Genomic DNA, 20,605 nt, shown 5'->3' on the forward strand with positions numbered 1-20,605 from the left:
AAATATAAACTACGGAGTATAAAAGAGTGTCTAACCTATCTTGACGTACACACACTAGACGTGGCTTTTGTGTTGGGCAGATATTCAAACCCGCCTACTTAAGAGTTTGAGTTTTGAACTTTAAAGTTTTGCTTCCAAATTCTTTTAGGCCACATAACGTCATATTGTTAAAGATGGTCGTGTCATGTCATATTTCTTGCCGATCCCGCGTGTATTCGGCTTGGCGAAAATGGACTTTATCAAGCCCACTTGTTCGGTTTATGTTGTGTTGTGCCGAAATTTTTCAAAAGTGGGCGCAAGCCCACTTGCCCTCGTGCATTGTCATGGCCCCATACAATCATGCATAAGTCTAATTTTACTCAATTTAATGTACTTTGTCGTATCGTGTTGTGTTAATAGTGCCAGATAGTGCTTTTCACAAGAAAATACATTCAGAGTCCAACCCACGGTCTACGACTTCGTACCTCAACCTAAACGACTGGACATGCTTTTTCCATGCCACATATTTTTCGTGTTGGGCCGGCCCAGCCCATTGCCTCTTTACATATTGTCATGGATTTGTGGGCTCATGACATCTCTGTTTTTCAGGCAGAAAAGGGCATGGATGCTAGTCCGTACTTGTTACATTTGTACTTTACTAGTTTTCTAAATGTGCTTGGTCCCCAAGAAAACACTCTTTGACTTGAGTCTTGAGAGTCGCGACAAAGAAAAACATATTGCTTGCTCCTCAAGGGAGGAAACCCCAAGTTACTAACCATCAACTTGGGAAACAAGTAATGTGAAGTATTTCTTTAGCTATTACAGGGAGAAAATAATTGTCTATGCGGCACTACCTCGGTTTCGCAATACATACATCATTTCTTATTTGTACACAATTTATCAATCAATTTTGAAAATCTTTTTTTCACTATTATACAAGAAAAACATAGTCAAGTGAGATATTTTTAAATTCATATTAATTCGAGGATTTCAAATATCAAATTTTTTTTTTAACTTTCACTTATACGTATTTAGAGGTATTAATGTCCAAATAAGTGTGTTGGAATACGTGCAAATAGAAATGTTGCATGTATTGTTGAACGTAGTGGTAGTTTAATCAGCTGTACCTTGTAAGGCACAATTGACGCTATTTTTGTGCTAATTTACTTATTGTACTCCGCATCCTCCAAAAGATGTTTGATTCTCCACACTTTTTAAGGTACAACACATTATACCATGCACAAATCGTGCAGTCAGTGCCTAATTCATAAATTTCAGCCTTTCACATCGTGTGAACTTGATTAACACCCTGTTCTTCTGAACTTTGTTTGGCTGAACTGAACTGAACTGAAATGAATGGAGATGAACTAAATTGAACTGAACTAAATGGAAATGAACTGAACTGAACTGAACTGAATGGAACTGGATAAATGATAAATAATAAATAATAAATAATACTCCCTCCGTTCCTTTTTGTTGTATCCGTTTTCTTTTTAAGCGTTTCTTTTTGTTATATCCGTTTCTATTTTTTGGACATACATTTTATCCTAAAATACTCTTACATTTCTATCTAATTACCAAAGTACCTAAAGATTCTACCCATATTCCCACCTAAATTTCCCTACCCCTATTATTTAATTTTTTTTCCCTTCCCCATTTACCCACTCTCTCACCTCATTTATCACTCATCATTATCACTCCTCTATCTTACCTTATTTCTTTATTATTTTATCTCTTTTTTTTTTTTTTTTTATAATCTCTTACATACAATCATTTTTCTTACACCCAATCATTACATTTATACCAATACAAACCAAGATTCCAATTTTCTTAAAAACCCTCCACTTTCCCAAATGGATACAACTTAAAGAAACGGAGGGAGTAAATAATAAATAATAAATAATAAATAATAAATAATAAATAATAAATAATAAATAATAAATAATAAATAATAAATAATAAATAATAAATAATAAATAATAAATAATAAATAATAAATAATAAATAATAATAATAATAATAAATAATAAATAATAAATAATAAATAATAAATAATAAATAATAAATAATAAATAATAAATAATAAATAATAAATAATAAATAATAAATAATAAATAATAAATAATAAATAATAAATAATAAATAATAAATAATAAATAATAAATAATAAATAATAAATAATAAATAATAAATAATAAATAATAAATAATAAATAATAAATAATAAATAATAACAATTAATTATTAACAAGTAACAAGTAACAAATACTAAATAAAAAATAATACTCCTTCCATTCCTTTTTTATCTTCCTGTTTCTATAAATATATTTCCTATTTGATCTTCTTGTTTCTATTTTTGGACATTACTTTTTACCATAAATTTCCCCACCATCCTTTATTTAATTCATTCACATTTCCTCATCCACCCACCCAACCCCACTTTTATGATTTTTTTTTTACTTTAATAAAAATATCTTCTCTCTCCTTCATTTCTTTATTACTTTTCTTCATTTATTTATTATTTTCTCTTACACCCAATCATTACTCTTTCACCCAATCATTACAAAATTCTACTTTCTTATTTTCCACCCCAAACACCAAATAGGAAGATCATTTAGGAAGGGGGGAGTAGATAATAAATAATAAATAATTATAATAAATAATACATAATAAATAATCAATAATCAATAATAAACCTAAATAATACTCCGTATATAGTAAATGATAAAATAATTAATAATTAATAATTAATAATTAATAATTAATAATTAATAATTAATAATTAATAATTAATAATTAATAATTAATAATTAATAATTAATAATTAATAATTAATAATTAATAATTAATAATTAATAATTAATAATTAATAATTAATAATTAATAATTAATACTCCCTCCATTCCTAAATGATGTATCCATTTGGAAAAGGGTTGTGTTTTTAATAAAATTGGAATCTTAATTTGTATTGGTATAAGTGTAATGATTGGGTGTAAGAAAAATGATTGTATGTAAGAGATTATAATAAAAAAAAAAAAATAAAGAAATAAGGTAAGAGAGAGGAGTGATAATGATGGGTGATAAAGGAGGTGAGTGGGTATATGGGGAAGGGAAAAGAATTAAATAATAGGGGTGAGGAAATTTAGGTGGGAAATCTTTAGGTATTTTGGTAATTAGATAGAAATGTAAGGGTATTTTAGGAGAAAATGTATGTCCAAAAATAGAAACGGATACAACAAAAAGAAACGCTTAAAATAGAAACGGATACAACAAAAAGAAATGGAGGGATTAATTAGTAATTAATAATTAATAATTAATAATTAATAATTAATAATTAATAATTAATAATTAATAATTAATAATTAATAATTAATAATTAATAATTAATAATTAATAATTAATAATTAATAATTAATAATTAATAATTAATAATTAATAATTAATAATTAATAATTAATAATTAATAATTAATAATTAATAATTAATAATTAATAATTAATAATTAATAATTAATAATTAATAATTAATAATTAATAATTAATAATTAATAATTAATAATTAATAATTAATAATTAATAATTAATAATTAATAATTAATAATACTTCCTCCAAATTTTAATACTTGTAACTTTTTAACTTTTAACATTATTCACATATTCTACTTTGACTGTTGTTGGTGATTTATATGTAAAATAAACTATAGTGTTGTGAGATCTTATTATATTCTTTTCAATGTGTATTTCCAAAATATCAACTTTTTATTATTTTTAATTAAATAGGCTTAAAGATATTAATAATAAAAGTTGTGCATTAGCATGCGTGAAAATGACAAACGTTGCGAGTAAAAATGAACGGAGTAAGTACTTATAAATAATAAATTATTATTAATAATAAATAAATAATAATAATAAAAATAATAAGAAGAAGAAGAAGAAGAAGAAGAACAAGAAGAATAAGAATAAGAATAAGAATAAGAATAATAGTAATGAACATTACAACATAATTAATAGTAATATTTAACATTATCAAATAAAATAAGATCATTAAAAAATAAGATGAACACAATGCCTTTCTTTTGAACTGAACAGAATGGAACTGAATGGAACTGAATGGAGCTGAACTGAATGGAACTGAATGGAACTGAACTGAACTGAACTAAATGGAACTGCAATTAATTCCAAAAGAACAGGACCTCAGTGTGCTAGTTCGATCTTTAAATAACTTTGGTATTTTTATAATTACGTAACATTTGAAAGTTGAAGTCAAAAAATTTAGTTCTTGCAAAATACCGCCTGATAAACTATCAGATCATTGTCATATATCCCCATACTCTACTCAATTAGCAATTTAGCACAAGTAAAATGCCAGACCATATTTCATGTGACTCCTACCAACTAGGATATAATTAAGTATAATTGACAATTAAATAAGTGTCAAATGATCTAAGGTAGTGTTTGGAATATGGAATTGATTTGAATATGTTGAATTAAAATCTAGGATTTAAAATGTAGAAATTGAATTCCAAATCAAGTGTTTGGCAATCACTAGTAATTTCAATTCTAATTTCAATTCCATGGTGATGTTTGGCAAACATTAAAAAATACTTTGTATTTTAAATAAATACAAATTCCTCAAATAAAGATTACCGAGTATTAGCCAAGCACCAAAACCATATAAAGTCAAAATTAAAAAATAAAATTGAAATCATTGAGAGATAAATCATGAAATTGATTGATTAATCACAAAAAATACAATTATCACAGAAAATATAAAATTAAGATTTTGATCAAATTTGGGGAAAAATCGATTAATGAGATCTCGATCAAACTACCATTTCTCTCTCCTATAAACTCAAATCATCTTGTTAATTAACAATGGAGTACCATTCGAATTTGGGGGAAAATAAACCCTAACTTTTCAAATTTTATTATCTTCATCTTCAATCTCGTCGAAGTGGCGCATGAAGCCGAGGAAGGGGATGGAAGGATCAACGTCGATATCAATGGATTGTCGATGTTGGCTGCGACAAGGCGGCGATATCAAAGAGGCGGCGAAGATGTTCCGAGAACGTGGTCGGAGTGACAGAAGAGTGAGAACTAGTGGTGATAGAGAAAGAGCAAGGGTGAAGAGGAGAGAGAATCAATGGAGGCTAAAAGGAGGAGAGATGATGGAAGGTGGTCATCAATGGTGTCTGAGGAGAGAGAAAGGGGGAAAGGACAAATGATTGGCTTTTTTTTCATTCAATGTGGACGATCAGGTCAACAAAAAGGAGAGGAAAAAAGAATTTCAAATGACAAACATTTACTTTGCATTTCAAATTCTTTACAATGGCCTTATTTTTTAAAGTGTTGGATTTGACCAAATACAAATTCAAATACTTTAGTTTCCCAAACAGGTCATTTAGCCCAATTTCATTATTTGAAATGAAATCATTATTTCCAAACGGGCCATAATATGAGACTAGGCGTTAAGTCAATTTTTTCCTCTCACGTAATAAAATAAATTTGAGTTGCGAAAGGATAGTCTTGTAGGTAGACAGCCAGACAGGGCTACAAGAGGAGCAATTTGGTTAGTAGACAGTATAGCAACGAGGTCGATTTAGTTGGTAGACGGAGGCGATATGAGGATCATTCTTGTTATTTGACAGGGCGGCATAAGGGTTAGTTTTGGTGTCAAATGGGGGTGGCTACCGGCTAAGGTCAGTAGTATTGGTGTTAGACAGTGGTGATTGGAGATCAAGATTAATACTTCCTCCGTTTTTTAATACTCGCAACGTTTAGACTTTTTACACTATTCATATAATCTACTTTGACTATTCTTGGTGTTTGTTGTATAAGATAAAACATTGTCATGTAAGATCTTGTTAGATTCGTCTCAATATGTATTTTTTTAAATATCAACTTTTTATAATTTTAGCGTTAAGAAAATTTAAGATATAAGTGACCAAACTTGTGCATTGGCATGCGTGAAAGTAACAAACGTTGCGAGTATTAAAAAACGGAGGAAGTAATAGATAATGCGAAAAAAAAAATGAAATTTTAGAATAAGTTAAAAAAAATCATGATATAATTTGTAAAAAAAATTGTAAAAAAAATTTGTTAAAAAAATTATAAATAAAACGAATGAAATACAATTTAATTGATAATATAATTATTTATTTATTTATTCAATTTTTTTTTTTAAAAAAAATATACATTGTCGCCTAGAATTGGCGGTTGGTTCCATGGTCGTCCCGCCATGGAAAAGCGTCACCGGCCATGGTTCAGCCGCCCAAGATATGCGGCTGTACCATGGTCGCCGCCGCTTTTCCACGGCGGGACGACCATGGCTCCGACCGCCAATTCTGTGCGGCACGGTTAATTTCAAAAAATAAAAAAAACATTGGAATCCTTACCACTCGAAGCCGGGCGCAGGCGGAGGTTGGGACGGCGGGGCATTGTCTGCCTCTTTGGAGGCATCTCCGGTCCTCTTCGTCGTTCCTCGATCTTGTTCAATTTCTCTTCTCTTCGCGGTGGGTGCAGGGGCAGCGACATACCCTTGTTGGTGGAGGTGTTTTGCATCGCGGGGCAGAGGTTAAGGTGTTAGGATTTTCGACGGTGATGGAGGTGAGGGTGCAGGGGCAAGTGCGGTGCGGGGAGGTGTTTGGGTGCAGCGGGGAGGTGCGGTACGGTGCGGGCAGGGGCGGTGATGGGAGGTGAGGGTGCAGGGGCGGTGCGGGGAGGTGTTTGGGTGCAGGGGCAGGGGCGGCGCCAAAGCTAAATGGCAACCAATGGGGTGGAGCTGAACTGCTGAAGGGGTGGAGGGGAAGGAGTGATCGGGGATGGGGTGAATTTTATTATAAAGGGTAATTGTGTAATTTAATCTTAAATATACGGGCGTTTTTAGCGAATTAGGACGTCGAATAAAAACCCCCTTTTAAAACTCTAATTTAAATACGTTTTCGGTCAATGAAAGATAAGATTTCTAATTTATTTTTGAATTAAAAAAATCGAGTGCCACATAGATAATTAGGTGCCACATAAATATTTTTATTATTAATTACTAATTTATACAACCCCATCCAAAATAAAACAATCTAATAATTCAAAAAAATCTAAAATAAAATTCATCCAAAATCAAACACTGATCTAAAATGAAATGCAATCAAAAATTAAACATTTATCCAATATTAGACGCCACGTAGGAAATCTAATGGTTTCGGCCAATGAAAAATAAGATTTTGAAATTATTTTTGATAAAAAAGTCGAGTGCTAATATTTAGGTGTCACATATATATTTTTATTAATTAATTATTAATATTGCGCATATACAATTTCATCCAAAATCAAACACTCTAATAATTGAAAAATAAATCTAAAATGAAATTCAACCCAAAATCAAAAAATAATTTAATCTAATATACTTCTAAATTCAATCCAAAATCATAATCTAATACAAAATATAGTAGTTGATATATATATGAGTTTTATTTTAACTTAAATTTTTTAATAGAATCCGTGCTTCACACGGGCTAGGAGGTATATTTGTTGAATTATTAGAACGCCACAAATTTGATGCATTCGGCCAATGAACAATAAGATTTCTAATTTGTTTTTGATAAAAAATCGAGTGACACGTAGATAATTACTCAGGTGCCACGTAGAAATTTTAATTAATTAATTAATTACTAATATTATCATCTCCATCTCAAATCAAACACTCTAATAATTAAAAAAATAAATGTAAAATAAAATTCAATCCAAAATCAAACACTGATCTAAAAGAAAATTCAATCCTAAATCAAACACTAATGCAATGATTTATGGCCAATCAAAAATAAGATTTCAAAATTATTTATGAATTAAAAAAGTAGAGTACATAATCAATTAGGTTCCACATAACTATTTTTATTAATTAATTACTAATAATAATACGTATATACAATTCCATCAAAAATCAAACACTTCAATAATTAAAAAATAAACAATCGAATGGACACTAAAATTGAGTTTAACATTACTAAACAATTTTATAGAATTTGTGTATCGCACGGACACTAAAATCGAGTGAAAGAGTATTTTAATCATCTAAAGTAGTAAAAAAGAAGATATTTTACGTGGACTATAAATATACTCCATTAAAGAGACAATTGTTTAACTAGTTTTTATTTTCTATAAAATTCAGCCCCTACCCTTTCCGCAAACTCCAACTCTGCAAATCGCATAGTCCTTCCTGCTCCTCCCGCATCCTCTCCTCTTAAAACCTAACTACTCTCCCCAAGCAACCTCCTCTAGTTGGCGGCGCCACCTCTCCAACCACATCTCCGTCGCCGCTTCTGCTATCCTCGGTAATTATCTTTTTGTATCGATGTATTTTTAATGATTCTAAAACGTAATTTTCTGAATTGTTAAATATATTTTGTTGGTTTTTTTTGTTACCCTTTTTTGGTGGTTTTTCATAGTTTTACTTGAAATTCAATCCCCGTTAATCTCTCCCGTGGCCGCCCCTGTTATTTACTTTAGGGTTTGGTGTATAAACAATCAGAAACCTTTTTAATTGATTTTATTTTTTTCCTCACTTCTTGCAGCTTCTTTTACCTCTGTGGTTCGTGTATTTATTTGAATCATCCAATCATGGCGACCAGTAAGCAATTTTTCCTCCCTTTGTTTTAATTTTTTTTTCAATTTAATATTGTTCTTGTTTTATGTAGCTTTTTCCGTAAAAAAGAACTGTAGCTTTTTCCTATGTTTTGATTTCATATACAGTATGAATTTGATTAATTATAAAAGGAATCAGTTGTTCTAATTTGGTGATATCTTTTCAGCTAGAACAGTAATAGATGTTTGAGTTGTATTATCAGCTAATTAAGTAATTATAACCCTGCAATTTTTAACCTTGAGGGCACGCTTGGATTGGGTGTAATGAATTATGGGGGTAATAAAAGTCAAACCACCATAATAAAAGGACAATGAAGGAGAATTGTGGTGGTTGCATGGAGGGTGGTGTGGTGGTATTGTGATGAGAAGTTGTGGTAGTGGTGGTGTTGTGAGGAGAAGGGAGGAAGGGGGGAAGTAATTACCCCACAAATGAGGGTAATAATCACCTTAGTGGGATGGTGGGTAACTATTCCCCCCATGATGAGGGTATTTGTTCCACCTTCCCTTTTATTTTCTTCTTGCCAACACTAGCTTGTCCCCTTTGCCACCACTTCATCCCCTCATCATCACCTTCAATTACCTTAGTTTGACTTTTATTACCCTTTAATACATTTACCCTCAATCCAAGCATGCCCTGAATGTGGTTTTATGGGTTTTGTGGTTTTTTTTTCCTAGTATTGCTACCTTTCTGGGATTAGGAACATGTGTGCTGTGTCTACATGTGTTTGCTCTAACTTGTGATGGTTATTAAATGCAGGGCTTCAGTTTGAGAACAATTGTGAAATTGGTGTCTTTTCTAAGTTGACCAATGCTTATTGTTTGGTCGCGATCGGTGGGTCGGAGAACTTTTACAGGTTTGTTTGCTTAAGCTAGTGAGGTTATTAGGCTGAGTTTGGTGTTTGGACTTTTTCCCGCCTGTATTGACACTGTGTAATGTGCTTTTGCAGTACGTTTGAGTCTGAGTTGGCGGATTATATCCCTGTTGTGAAGACCTCTATTGGTGGAACAAGGATTATTGGTCGAATGTGTGCAGGTGAGGATCACCAGTAGTGCTGGTTTTTCTTTCCTTTTAGGAATAAGATGAATAATATGTGCTTCCTTACAAGAATGTTGCTTATGTTCCTTTTGTTTCATGGCAGGAAACAAAAATGGGCTTATTGTGCCTCACTCCACTACTGACCAGGGTGAGTTTGAGCGACTTATGAGATGCATTTATCTATGCTTTAATCTTCATTGTTCTTTTGTCAATGATTCAATGCTTTAGTGGTTTAGTTGCCACTATCCAATGGCTAACTTGTAATGTTCTGTAGCTTCATTTCATTGAAGCCTTGAACGTTTTTGGCTCGAACTTTTGATGTTACTGGATTATGCCATTGCACAAATTTATCCGGGGCTTGCTTTTTCTACATGCTTTTAGTTGGATTCTTTTGATGTTAATGCATTGTGTAGGTTTTTCAGAAATTGAACATCTTAAAGGGAAAGTACAAGATGGGCTTATTTGGTTACATAATTTCTGCCTTTTCCTTGTGACTGTTTCTGAAAAGTATTTTTTTTTTATTGAACTTGTAAGAGCCTGAGTGAATGCTTAATATTCTAAGACCATGAGGCCGATTCAAAGTCCCTTGAAAAGTTTGAAGTTTATGCGAGTTTTGTTGGGTTTTACTTGTTCCTAAAGTCTAAATTGGTATATTGTGGAGGGGTAATGGCCTTCTGGGTGTCTTTGAAGTTAGTTCTCAGTTTGTCATCCTAATAGCTGCTGCTACTAGCGAGTAATTTCACAGTTTGTCACCCTTCTAAAATTGCATTGGCCTCATTCATCCGTGCTTGGTTTGAACGTTTTTTTCTCATTAGGATTTTTTATCAGTGCCTTGAATCTAGTAAAATTCACCACTCTTGAGTACACTGTAAGTCTCAATGTAATGCTGAATGCTGTTTTGGGGTATTCAGCTATCAAATTCACTACTCAATGTTGACCCATAAATTATTGGAAAAGAACAATCTTATTAAAGATAGAAGAAATCGTCATCATCTGCATTGTAGACTTGAAATCTACCTAAAACCTTAGCCCATGTGGAACTTCCCTTTCGTTTTTGAAGTTTTGCTCTTCTGCACAAACCATACTGTACTTCAATGTTGCCAACTTGTACAGCTATGTAATAAATTTGTTTACAATTTTTTTTATACCAATGAAGTTGGTTCTTGGATGTTTCTTGAAATTTAGCATTAGAGCTGTGGGTTGTTGCAAGTGATTTTTAGCAAATAAGCATGTTTGTGGTGTGATTCCGATTGATTTCTTTAGGCTATTCAGGAAGGATGTTTATAAGTCTCTGGTTTACTGAGAAGATATGGTTTAAACTTTGGTGGTGTATTCTTGATCCTCACTGACTGAGTCTCTGTCCATAAGGCTTGCTTGTTGGTTGATTTGTGTTCTCTTATGAGGCAGAAATTTGTTACTCCGTATTTAACTTCTCTAATGGCATCCTTTAAGCTTTTTTTGAACTTTAATTTAGACGCATTTAATTTCTGACCCTATTCTTTGCTTTACGTCCTGAAGAACTCCAACACTTGAGGAATAGTCTTCCTGATTCCGTAGTCGTTCAACGCATTGAAGAAAAGCTATCTGCTCTAGGAAATTGCATAGCTTGCAACGATTATGTTGCTCTCACCCACACTGATCTTGATAAGGTACTTGTTTTCTCTGTGGAGTTTCTTCTTTCCTCGAGCTTTCTTCTTTAGTCACTTCTATCCGAACATTTCTCTGATTATGCTGCTTCATTTGTGTAAATAGGAAACCGAGGAGATCATTGCAGACGTACTTGGTGTTGAGGTTTTCAGGCAAACAATTGCTGGAAACATTCTAGTGGGAAGTTACTGTGCCTTCTCTAACAAAGGTGGTTTGGTAAGTACCTTCTTACCTTGATGGTATAAAAAGGAATGTTTGCTGAAATATTATTTTATTTATCTGATGTGGCTATTATTTATGGTATTATAGGTCCATCCTCACACCTCAATTGAAGATTTGGATGAGCTATCTACACTACTCCAGGTCCCCCTGGTGGCTGGAACAGTTAACCGAGGAAGTGAAGTAGTTGCTGCTGGGTTGACAGTGAACGACTGGACAGCATTCTGTGGTTCGGACACAACGGCCACAGAACTATCAGTGATTGAGAGTGTTTTCAAGTTGAGGGAAGCCCAACCCAGTGCTATTGTCGATGAGATGAGGAAATCTTTAATCGACAGCTATGTCTGAGTTTATCGCCCTTTTTATTGGTGACTAAAACACCATATTGTGCTCTCAAAGTTATCTTTAAATTAGTATATGTTGAACTCTATAGTATAGTCAGTCTTAACTATTTGGAATTATGATCAGTTGAATCAAACAGTTGAATCAGGGAGATGTATTGTAGAAAATTTAGTGTGATCTGCAAAATCCCAACAGCTTAAAGTGTGATTTTCAATTGTTATTTGGGTTGGTTTAGTGTTTTTGACGTGACATAAATTGTATGATTGTGGATGTGATCTTCGAAATTTCTCTAACCACTCCCATCACAACTGAGTTTGAAGCAATTTCTCGAGTAAATTTCTTGGTGCTAGTCGGTTTTTGGCTGTTGTCTATCGTGAATTAGTTTTTGATAGCTGCCGACCTTAGAGAATTACAGCCTACAGTTCTATCTGGAGTGACGGATAGATTGTCTTGTAAAATTCATCTTCAACCATTTGAAATGCTGAGATAGAGATTCATACTTGTATGGTTTTTTTTTGGTAGTGAATGACTCATAGGCCTTATAAAAACCATTTGAAATGCTGAGATAGAGATTCATACTTGTATGGTTTTTTTTTTGGTAGTGAATTACTCATAGGCCTTATGTATTACCACTAAGTATAGACCTCGTTGATGATTACCTCATTCATATTCATATGTAAATCAACATGCTCGTACAAGAAAAGTATGGTTCATAATACTCTAAAAACATAAAAGTGAATGTCCTATTTGTTTGCTCCATATCTTATTTAGTATATGGTCCATACGTCTCTCCTCATATACTACGGAGTATTATTTAATCTAACTAATCTAATAATTTTTTTTGGTAATAACCATAAGTCGAGTAGACTTGACTAAACGTTGATACATCAATTTTTTGAAGGGGTGTTGGGGTAGGGGCAGTGGCGAAGTCATTGATTATTATCATTGATAAGAATTGTAAAATAATATTTTCTTTGGCGAACATTTGTATTTTGGTTTCTAGATTTTTCTACTCCCTCATCTATCTAGATTTTTTGTAAGATAATTCTAGACATTTTAGTTACTAGATTTTTCTAGGCTAGCTCCTTGTTATTTCTTAAGATTATTCTAGACTATAATTTACAATCACATATTGCTAGATTTTTCTAGATTAATATTTAACACGGTCAAGCAGGTATGGGTGAGGCGATGGCAACTCGATTTGGCTCGTTGTTGGCCAAGAGATTGGGCTACGATCAAGCTTAGTGAAGGCCAAGCAGCTTTGGAAGAACTCCCCTGGACCTTTTACTGGAGGATGTGTGGTCGATTAGTAAGAAATTTAATGCTTTTGTTTGTAGTCATATATGTAGAGCAGGAAATACCGTTGCTTATTTAGCGGCGAGATTACTTTCCTATAATTGGATGGATCATGCTTATGTAGACTTTTTTCCACAAGGTATTTAACCTTGGCGGAGCTTGATTTATTGAAGTAACGATAAGCCCCCATTTTCTCTAAAAAAACTAAAAAAGACAAACGCAATTCTTAAGAAAGTGATTTTTTCCTATAGAGCAATGTTTTATGGACGCAGGGAGTATTGCACAATATCAGGCTTGTTTGCCATCAAACCAAACCGCAATCACTAATAAGAGTTGATAAAAAAAATGTCATTTGATGTTCAATAAAAATGTCAGTTTGTTTGTCTTCAGCTTTCAAGTTACTGTACGCAAATGGTATTTTTTTTAACGCAAAAAACGGAGACTTATATTAATAGTTGATTAGCGTTGAAGCTCTACAAAAGATAATCGGGTGAAACATCAAAAAAGTTGTAACCCGATACGTTCGAAACTCCTACAACTTTCCTATTACAAACCCAAAAGAGAACTACCCAAAAGATAAAAGGCCTAGCTAAAAGAACCCAAAAGATCCCCCCCCCCCGATCCAATCAGCCCAATACACAATTATCATCCAACTTAGGAGAGGAGGAACCACCACCCTACTATTTTCCAGAACTTGAGCTTTCCCCCGGAGGATCACGTGCATGGTATTGAATGTGAGAATTTTTGAATTTTTTTGTTGTATTTAGAGTACTAAACAATAAAATGTTGTATTTAGAGTACTAAACAATAAAAATTATGCGCCGGCATGATATCATCCTCCACATTTAGTTTTGTTTCCGATACAATGTCCAGAACTATTAAACATAATTGCTTGCCTTCGATATTATTCATCACGTAAATACATAGTACATGAAATCATAAGATCTAGATATGGAAACTGTAACTCTAAGTTTAGGTAATTCTATGTGATTAGGAAATATCAGAACCTAATTCGATACTACCACAAATATATCTTACTTAACATTGCCGACACCTCCGACCACCGCATTGCCGACACCTCCAACCACACACCACGTACTTTGCCGGAAATAACCTAAATATGTTGCAGGATCAAGAATCACTGCATTTGAAGACTCAACAGAAGAAGAATAAGAAGAAGAAGTTTGAGAAGAATGCAGAAGGAAGAATAGAAGAGATTAGAAGATAGAATTGAGATTTAGGAGATACTTGTTTTATTGATTGATTTCTTGTAATTACAATTCGAGTATATATAATACATGGATCAGAATTGCATTATTACAGCTTAGCCTAACAACTAACTGCATTACAAGAATCTGTTATAACAGAAATAACAGAAAGTCAAATGTTTGACTTTTTGATCAATCAAAGCTCAAAGTCAACGATATTGACTTTGATCATAAACTTCCCTTAACAATCCTTCCCCCTTGAGAAACTTGTCCCCAAGTTTATGGTAACACAAAGCTGGGATATCTAGATTGAAAAACATCAGCCACTTCCCAAGTTGCATCATGGGGAGATGTGCCCTCCCATTGCACTAAAAATTGAACTTGTGCACGATTCTGAAATTGAACAATCCGTTTATCAAGCACAGCAGCAGGCATAGGAATATCAGTAGAGTGTTTACCCTGCAACCAGTGAGGTATATGAGTTGCAAGAGGTAAGGTGCCATGGAATCTCTTCAACTGAGATACATGAAAGACATTGTGAATCTTTGCTGAAGTAGGAAGCTTTAACTTATATGCAACCTTGCCAATAAGTGCATCCACCTGGAATGGACCATAGTACTTAGGTGACAGCTTCTGATTGTGTCTGGTTTGCACAGAAGATTGTCTATATGGCTGGAGTTTGAGCCACACCCAATCACCAACATCAAATGATCTGTCTGATCTGTGCTTATCAGTTTGCTGCTTCATTCTGATTTGAGCTCTTTGTAGATGGATAACCAAATTAACCATATCTTCCCTTCTCTGAAGGCTCCTATCAACCTCATCCACTACTGACTTACCAGGTAAGTAAGGTAGATGCAAAGGAGATGGTTGACCATACACCAGTTCATATGGAGTGAGTTGAGTAGCTGAATGAAAATGGGTGTTGTACCACCACTCAGCCAGTGGCAACCAAGCAGACCAATCTTTGGGTTGATCACTGCACATGCATCTCAAGTATGTTTCAAGACACCTATTGACAACTTCAGTTTGTCCATCTGTCTCAGGGTGATAAGAAGAAGATAATTTGAATTCAGTCCCATGTAAGCTGAACAAGCCTTTCCAGAATTGGCTAAGAAAAATTGGATCTCTATCACTGACAATACTCCTTGGCCATCCATGCAATTTGAATACATGATCAAGGTAGGCCTGTGCTACTTGTATTGCAGTAAAAGGATGTGAAAGTGCTATACAATGGCTGTATTTGCTAAGCCTGTCCACAACAACAAAGATCACATCTTTGCCTGCAGATTTAGGTAATCCTGTTATGAAGTCCATAGAAACATCAAACCAAATAGCTTCAGGAATAGGGAGTGGTTGTAACAACCCAGGACATGCAGCATCATCATATTTTGCAGATTGACATTGACTGCATTGCTTGACAAATCTTCTAACATCAGTAGTCAATCCCTTCCAGTAAAATAAACTCTGCACCCTTTTGATAGTTAACTCTCTACCTGAATGGCCACTCTCAGGAGAAGAATGCAACCATGTTATGATTTTAGTCTTCAAAACCAAATCAGGACCTACTATCAATTTCCCTTTTCTCCTCAGCAGTTCATCTTGCAAAGTGTAATTATCCACCAATTCACCAGTTTGCAGCTTTTGTAGTATATCCATCAGAGAATTATCCAAAACATAACTAGCTTTGATTAATGCAGTAAGATCAGATTGGACCAAAGAGATAGCCATACATAGAATAGATGCTCCAGATACTCTTGAAAGAGCATCAACTGCAAGATTTTCTTTGCCAGACTTATACTCAATATCATAATCAAATCCCATCAATTTGGATAACCAAAATTGCTGGAATGGTGTTGAAACCTTCTGTTGCAATAACCATTTTAAACTCTTCTGATCAGTCTTGATAGTGAAATGGGAATTCAACAGATATTGCTCCCATTTTTTCACAGCAAACACTATTGCCAGTAATTCTTTTTCATAAACTGACAATCTTTGCCACTTGGGCCCCAAAGCTCTACTTATAAAAGCTAATGGATGATTATCCTGCATTAATACTGCACCAATCCCAGTGTTTGATGCATCTGTTTCCACTATAAATGGCTTTGAGAAATCAGGGACTGCCAAAACAGGAGCAGTAACAAGGGCCTTTTTAAGAGCAACAAAAGCTGATTGAGCTGCATCTGACCAAACAAAATCTCCTTTCTTGAGGAGATCTGTGAGTGGTTTGCTAATCAATGAATAATGCATGACAAACTTTCTATAATATCCTGCTAGTCCCAAAAAACTTCTCAACTCTTTGACTGAACTAGGCACTGGCCAACTCTCCACAGCTGCAACTTTATTGGGATCAGTTTCCACTCCTGTAGCAGAAATGAAATGACCTAAGTACTCTACTCTGTCAATAGCAAAGCAACATTTACTTGCCTTGGCAAACATTTGGTGTACTCTCATCAACTCAAACACCTGAGCTAAGTGGCTCCAATGCTGTTCCTTATTTCTGCTGTACACTAGAATGTCATCAAAAAAGACTAATACACACTTTCTGAGTAGTGGCTTAAAGACACTATACATCCAATTTTGAAAAGAAGCTGGGGCATTAGTGAGGCCAAAAGGCATTACCAGAAATTCAAAATGGCCTGAGTGTGTTTTGAATGCTGTTTTGTATACATCAGCTTCATGGACTCTTAACTGGTGATAACCAGCTCTGAGATCTAACTTACTGAAAACTGCAGCACCAGCTAGTTCATCAATAAACTCATCAATCACTGGTATGGGGAATTTATTCTTAACAGTCCTAGTGTTCAGTTCCCTATAATCAACACAAAGCCTCCAAGTTCCATCTTTCTTGCCTACCAAAACAACAGGTGATGCAAATGGGCTAGAACTATTCTGGATCGCCCCTCTCTCAAGCATATCTTGAACCAATTGCTCAATAACATCTCTTTGTTTCAAAGGGTATCTGTATGGCCTGATGTTAACTGGTCTGGCATTAGGTTCCAGTGGAATAGTATGGTCAAAGACACCCCTGTGAGGTGGTAATTCTGAAGGGTCAGCAAAAATGTCACTATATTTGTTTTTAAGGGCTTCCAGTTCAGCTGATTGTTGTTGTTGTTGATCCATGGTCTGAATGTTCATAAAAGAAACATCCCTGACTTGCAACAAACATAATTGTACTGCATTGCTAATCAATTTTGCAGATGGTGTACCCTCCACAACCTTCACCTTCTGTGGATGTATTCCCCTTAGAACAAATGGTTCTTCTCCTATTGAAAATTCCATTAGCAAAGCCTTAAAATCCCAACAAATAGACCCTAGTGTGGCCAACCACTGCACTCCCAAAACCATATCACACCCCCCTAATGCAATGAGCATTATATCAGCAGTAAATGACCTACCCTGCATAGACCAAGTGAATCCTTTACACACATGCTGACAAGCTAGATGATTCCCATCTGCTACAGTGACAGCTTGAGAAGGGATGGTTTCAATAACACAGCCCATTTTCTTAGCCAACTCTAGATCAAGAAAGTTATGTGTACTCCCAGAGTCCACCAAAACATGGAACAACTTGTTATTCCTAGTACCTTTGACCCTCATAGTTTGAAAGTTCTGGTTTCCAGAAAGAGCATTCAATGAAAGAATGGGTTCAGCAAACTCCATTACTGTCTAATTCATCCCCATCTTCCTCACTGTCATTAGAATCTTTATCTTCATTGCTACTACATATTTCAACAGTGAATAATTGAGGTTCTTTAAATTGACACTTATGGGACCTATCATATGGAGCATCACAGTAGTAACACAAGCCCTTGGCAATTTTTTCAGCTCTCACATCTGCTGGAATATGCCTAAAATTTTTAGCATATCTTGGATTAAATTTGGTAATCTGGCTAGGTTTTGTGTTTGGGGTAGGTAGCAAAGCAGGAAGTCCAGAATTTGTGGGTTTATTTGAGTTTAGAGGTATGGCTTGAATGGCTTTTTGTGTATAAGAATTTGGCTTGGTTGTATAAGGTTTCTGTGAAAAAGCAATAGTCTGTTCTTCTTGAAGCCTAGCAAATTCAACAGCTTCAGCAATGGTAGTAGGTCTAAAAGCTCTAACAAAGGGTTTCACAGTTGGGTTTAAACCTCCAATAAAACTTTCCAACACAAACTCTTCAGGCAATTCATGGTGAACATTCAAGACATCAGACTTTAAATCTTCAAAATTGTCTAGATATGACTCTATGGAATCTGTTTGCTGTAACTTATTGAATTGTTCTACTGTGTTAGTTCCCCTTACATCTTTAAATCTTGCAGACAAATCCAGACAAAATTCACCCCAATCAACATTCCTTTTAACTGACAGATAACTTGTCACCCATTTTTCTGCCTTGTCAATTATGTTTAATGATGCCAGATCCACTTTATGTTCATCACTCACATTACACAGACTAAAATATCTACTGCACTTTTTAATCCAAACTCTACTGTTTGTACCATCAAATTTTGGAAAAGAAATTTTAGGATTATACCCAAAAGTTTTAGGAGAATTACCATCCTTGGTAGCACCAGTATTCTTGCTGTTTTCAGAAGTGGAATCTCTCATTTGATTCTTCATTTCCAGCAGCAGATTCATCAAACCATCAAGTTTCTTGGACTGATCTTCAATGTGAGCAGATTGACTTTCCACTCTTCTTGATTGCTCGAGCATTTTCTCTTCCAATTGTTTCAGATGATCGTCCATTGCACGTCGAGTTGCAGGAGCCAGATTGCTAAGATCAATCAATTTCAGAAGTTTCTGTTGCTTAATGTGAACACAGATTTCTGTGATTAATTTCTTAATAGACTACACTAGATTAGCAACCATCAAGTGTAATCAGAGTAGCTCTGATACCAATGTTGCAGGATCAAGAATCACTGCATTTGAAGACTCAACAGAAGAAGAATAAGAAGAAGAAGTTTGAGAAGAATGCAGAAGGAAGAATAGAAGAGATTAGAAGATAGAATTGAGATTTAGGAGATAATTGTTTTATTGATTGATTTCTTGTAATTACAATTCGAGTATATATAATACATGGATCAGAATTGCATTATTACAGCTTAGCCTAACAACTAACTGCATTAAAAGAATCTGTTATAACAGAAATAACAGAAAGTCAAATGTTTGACTTTTTGATGAATCAAAGCTCAAAGTCAACGATATTGACTTTGATCATAAACTTCCCTTAACAAAATACACACCAAATATTGATAACAAGTAATACAAACCGAAGCAAAAATCATGAAGTTTGTTCTTAATTATATTAATTTGTATAACACTTTATCATATGATACATATATCTTAAAATCATAGAAAAATCGATCAACACCAAAATTACTTGAATTTTTTTTATGTATAATAGAAAAATCAAACTAATTAATGTATGGACATGAAAAAAAAAATTAAGGGAGAAAGACTTATTGAAGAGGAGAATAGAGAGATTGATGAAATTTCAATGGAGATGGTAGATTTTTGGAGAAGATGGAGCGGCTTGTGTGGGAATGTGGGAGGAGAATAATGTGTAACGCTACCTAATAAAATGAAACGTTAATATTTCTAACGTTTGACAAAAGCTCCTCAAACTCTACCTCTACCTCTAACCTCTACTTAAAATACTACCTTGTCAAACACTCACATTTTTCTCAACTAGCGTTTTAACTATGTCAAAACACTACCCGCTACTCCAAAAGCTACTGCCGAACAGGGCCTAAATCACTCCGATTATTATCCATCTCCAACGCGATTTTACAGCCATAAAAATAGGATTAAGAAATGGGCGTAATCCATGTTACTGTATTATTACTACGCAAATACGTGAATTAAAATTTAGATTTACTGACTGAAAATAATTACATCATCATAAATCGCAAGAATCATCAGATTTGCCTCAACGTGAAATACTCCCTCCAAATCATAGCTTCAATATTTTAAAATAATTGTAAGAAAATCTACTTTAACTTCCAATCTCCAACCTTTTATGTCTTTATCACCGATTTTCTAAAATAAGACCGTTGTGTTTATAAAAGTCATCATTTATGTTGACTTTCTGACTCACCCTATATCTCTCTTCTTGTCCATACATCATTCATGTATCCTTCCTTATTACCGTCCGATCAGACATGTTCCTGATAAATCAAAGATCAAGATTACTCGACCGTTATTTCAAATGGATCCCACAAAAACCTCTTTTCAAATTTTAAAAATTCTGCCGCTTCCCTACT

The 20,605-nt window shown here is 34.0% G+C and overlaps 1 protein-coding gene across 1 annotated transcript; it reads left to right on the forward strand.

Annotated features, from left to right (window-relative positions):
- The first annotated feature begins 8,117 nt into the window (after positions 1 to 8,117).
- Positions 8,118 to 12,092, forward strand: LOC110794429 (eukaryotic translation initiation factor 6-2). The gene is made up of 8 exons (XM_021999408.2): positions 8,118 to 8,304; positions 8,545 to 8,600; positions 9,372 to 9,468; positions 9,562 to 9,647; positions 9,754 to 9,798; positions 11,169 to 11,299; positions 11,403 to 11,513; positions 11,607 to 12,092. The coding sequence occupies exons 2-8, from the start codon at positions 8,591 to 8,593 to the stop codon at positions 11,862 to 11,864; spliced, it is 738 nt and encodes a 245-aa protein (XP_021855100.1). The 5' UTR covers positions 8,118 to 8,304; positions 8,545 to 8,590; the 3' UTR covers positions 11,865 to 12,092.
- The last annotated feature ends 8,513 nt before the right edge of the window (positions 12,093 to 20,605 follow it).

The sequence above is a fragment of the Spinacia oleracea genome, chromosome 6 (assembly GCF_020520425.1).
Source record: "Spinacia oleracea cultivar Varoflay chromosome 6, BTI_SOV_V1, whole genome shotgun sequence".
Taxonomy (NCBI): domain Eukaryota; kingdom Viridiplantae; phylum Streptophyta; class Magnoliopsida; order Caryophyllales; family Amaranthaceae; genus Spinacia; species Spinacia oleracea.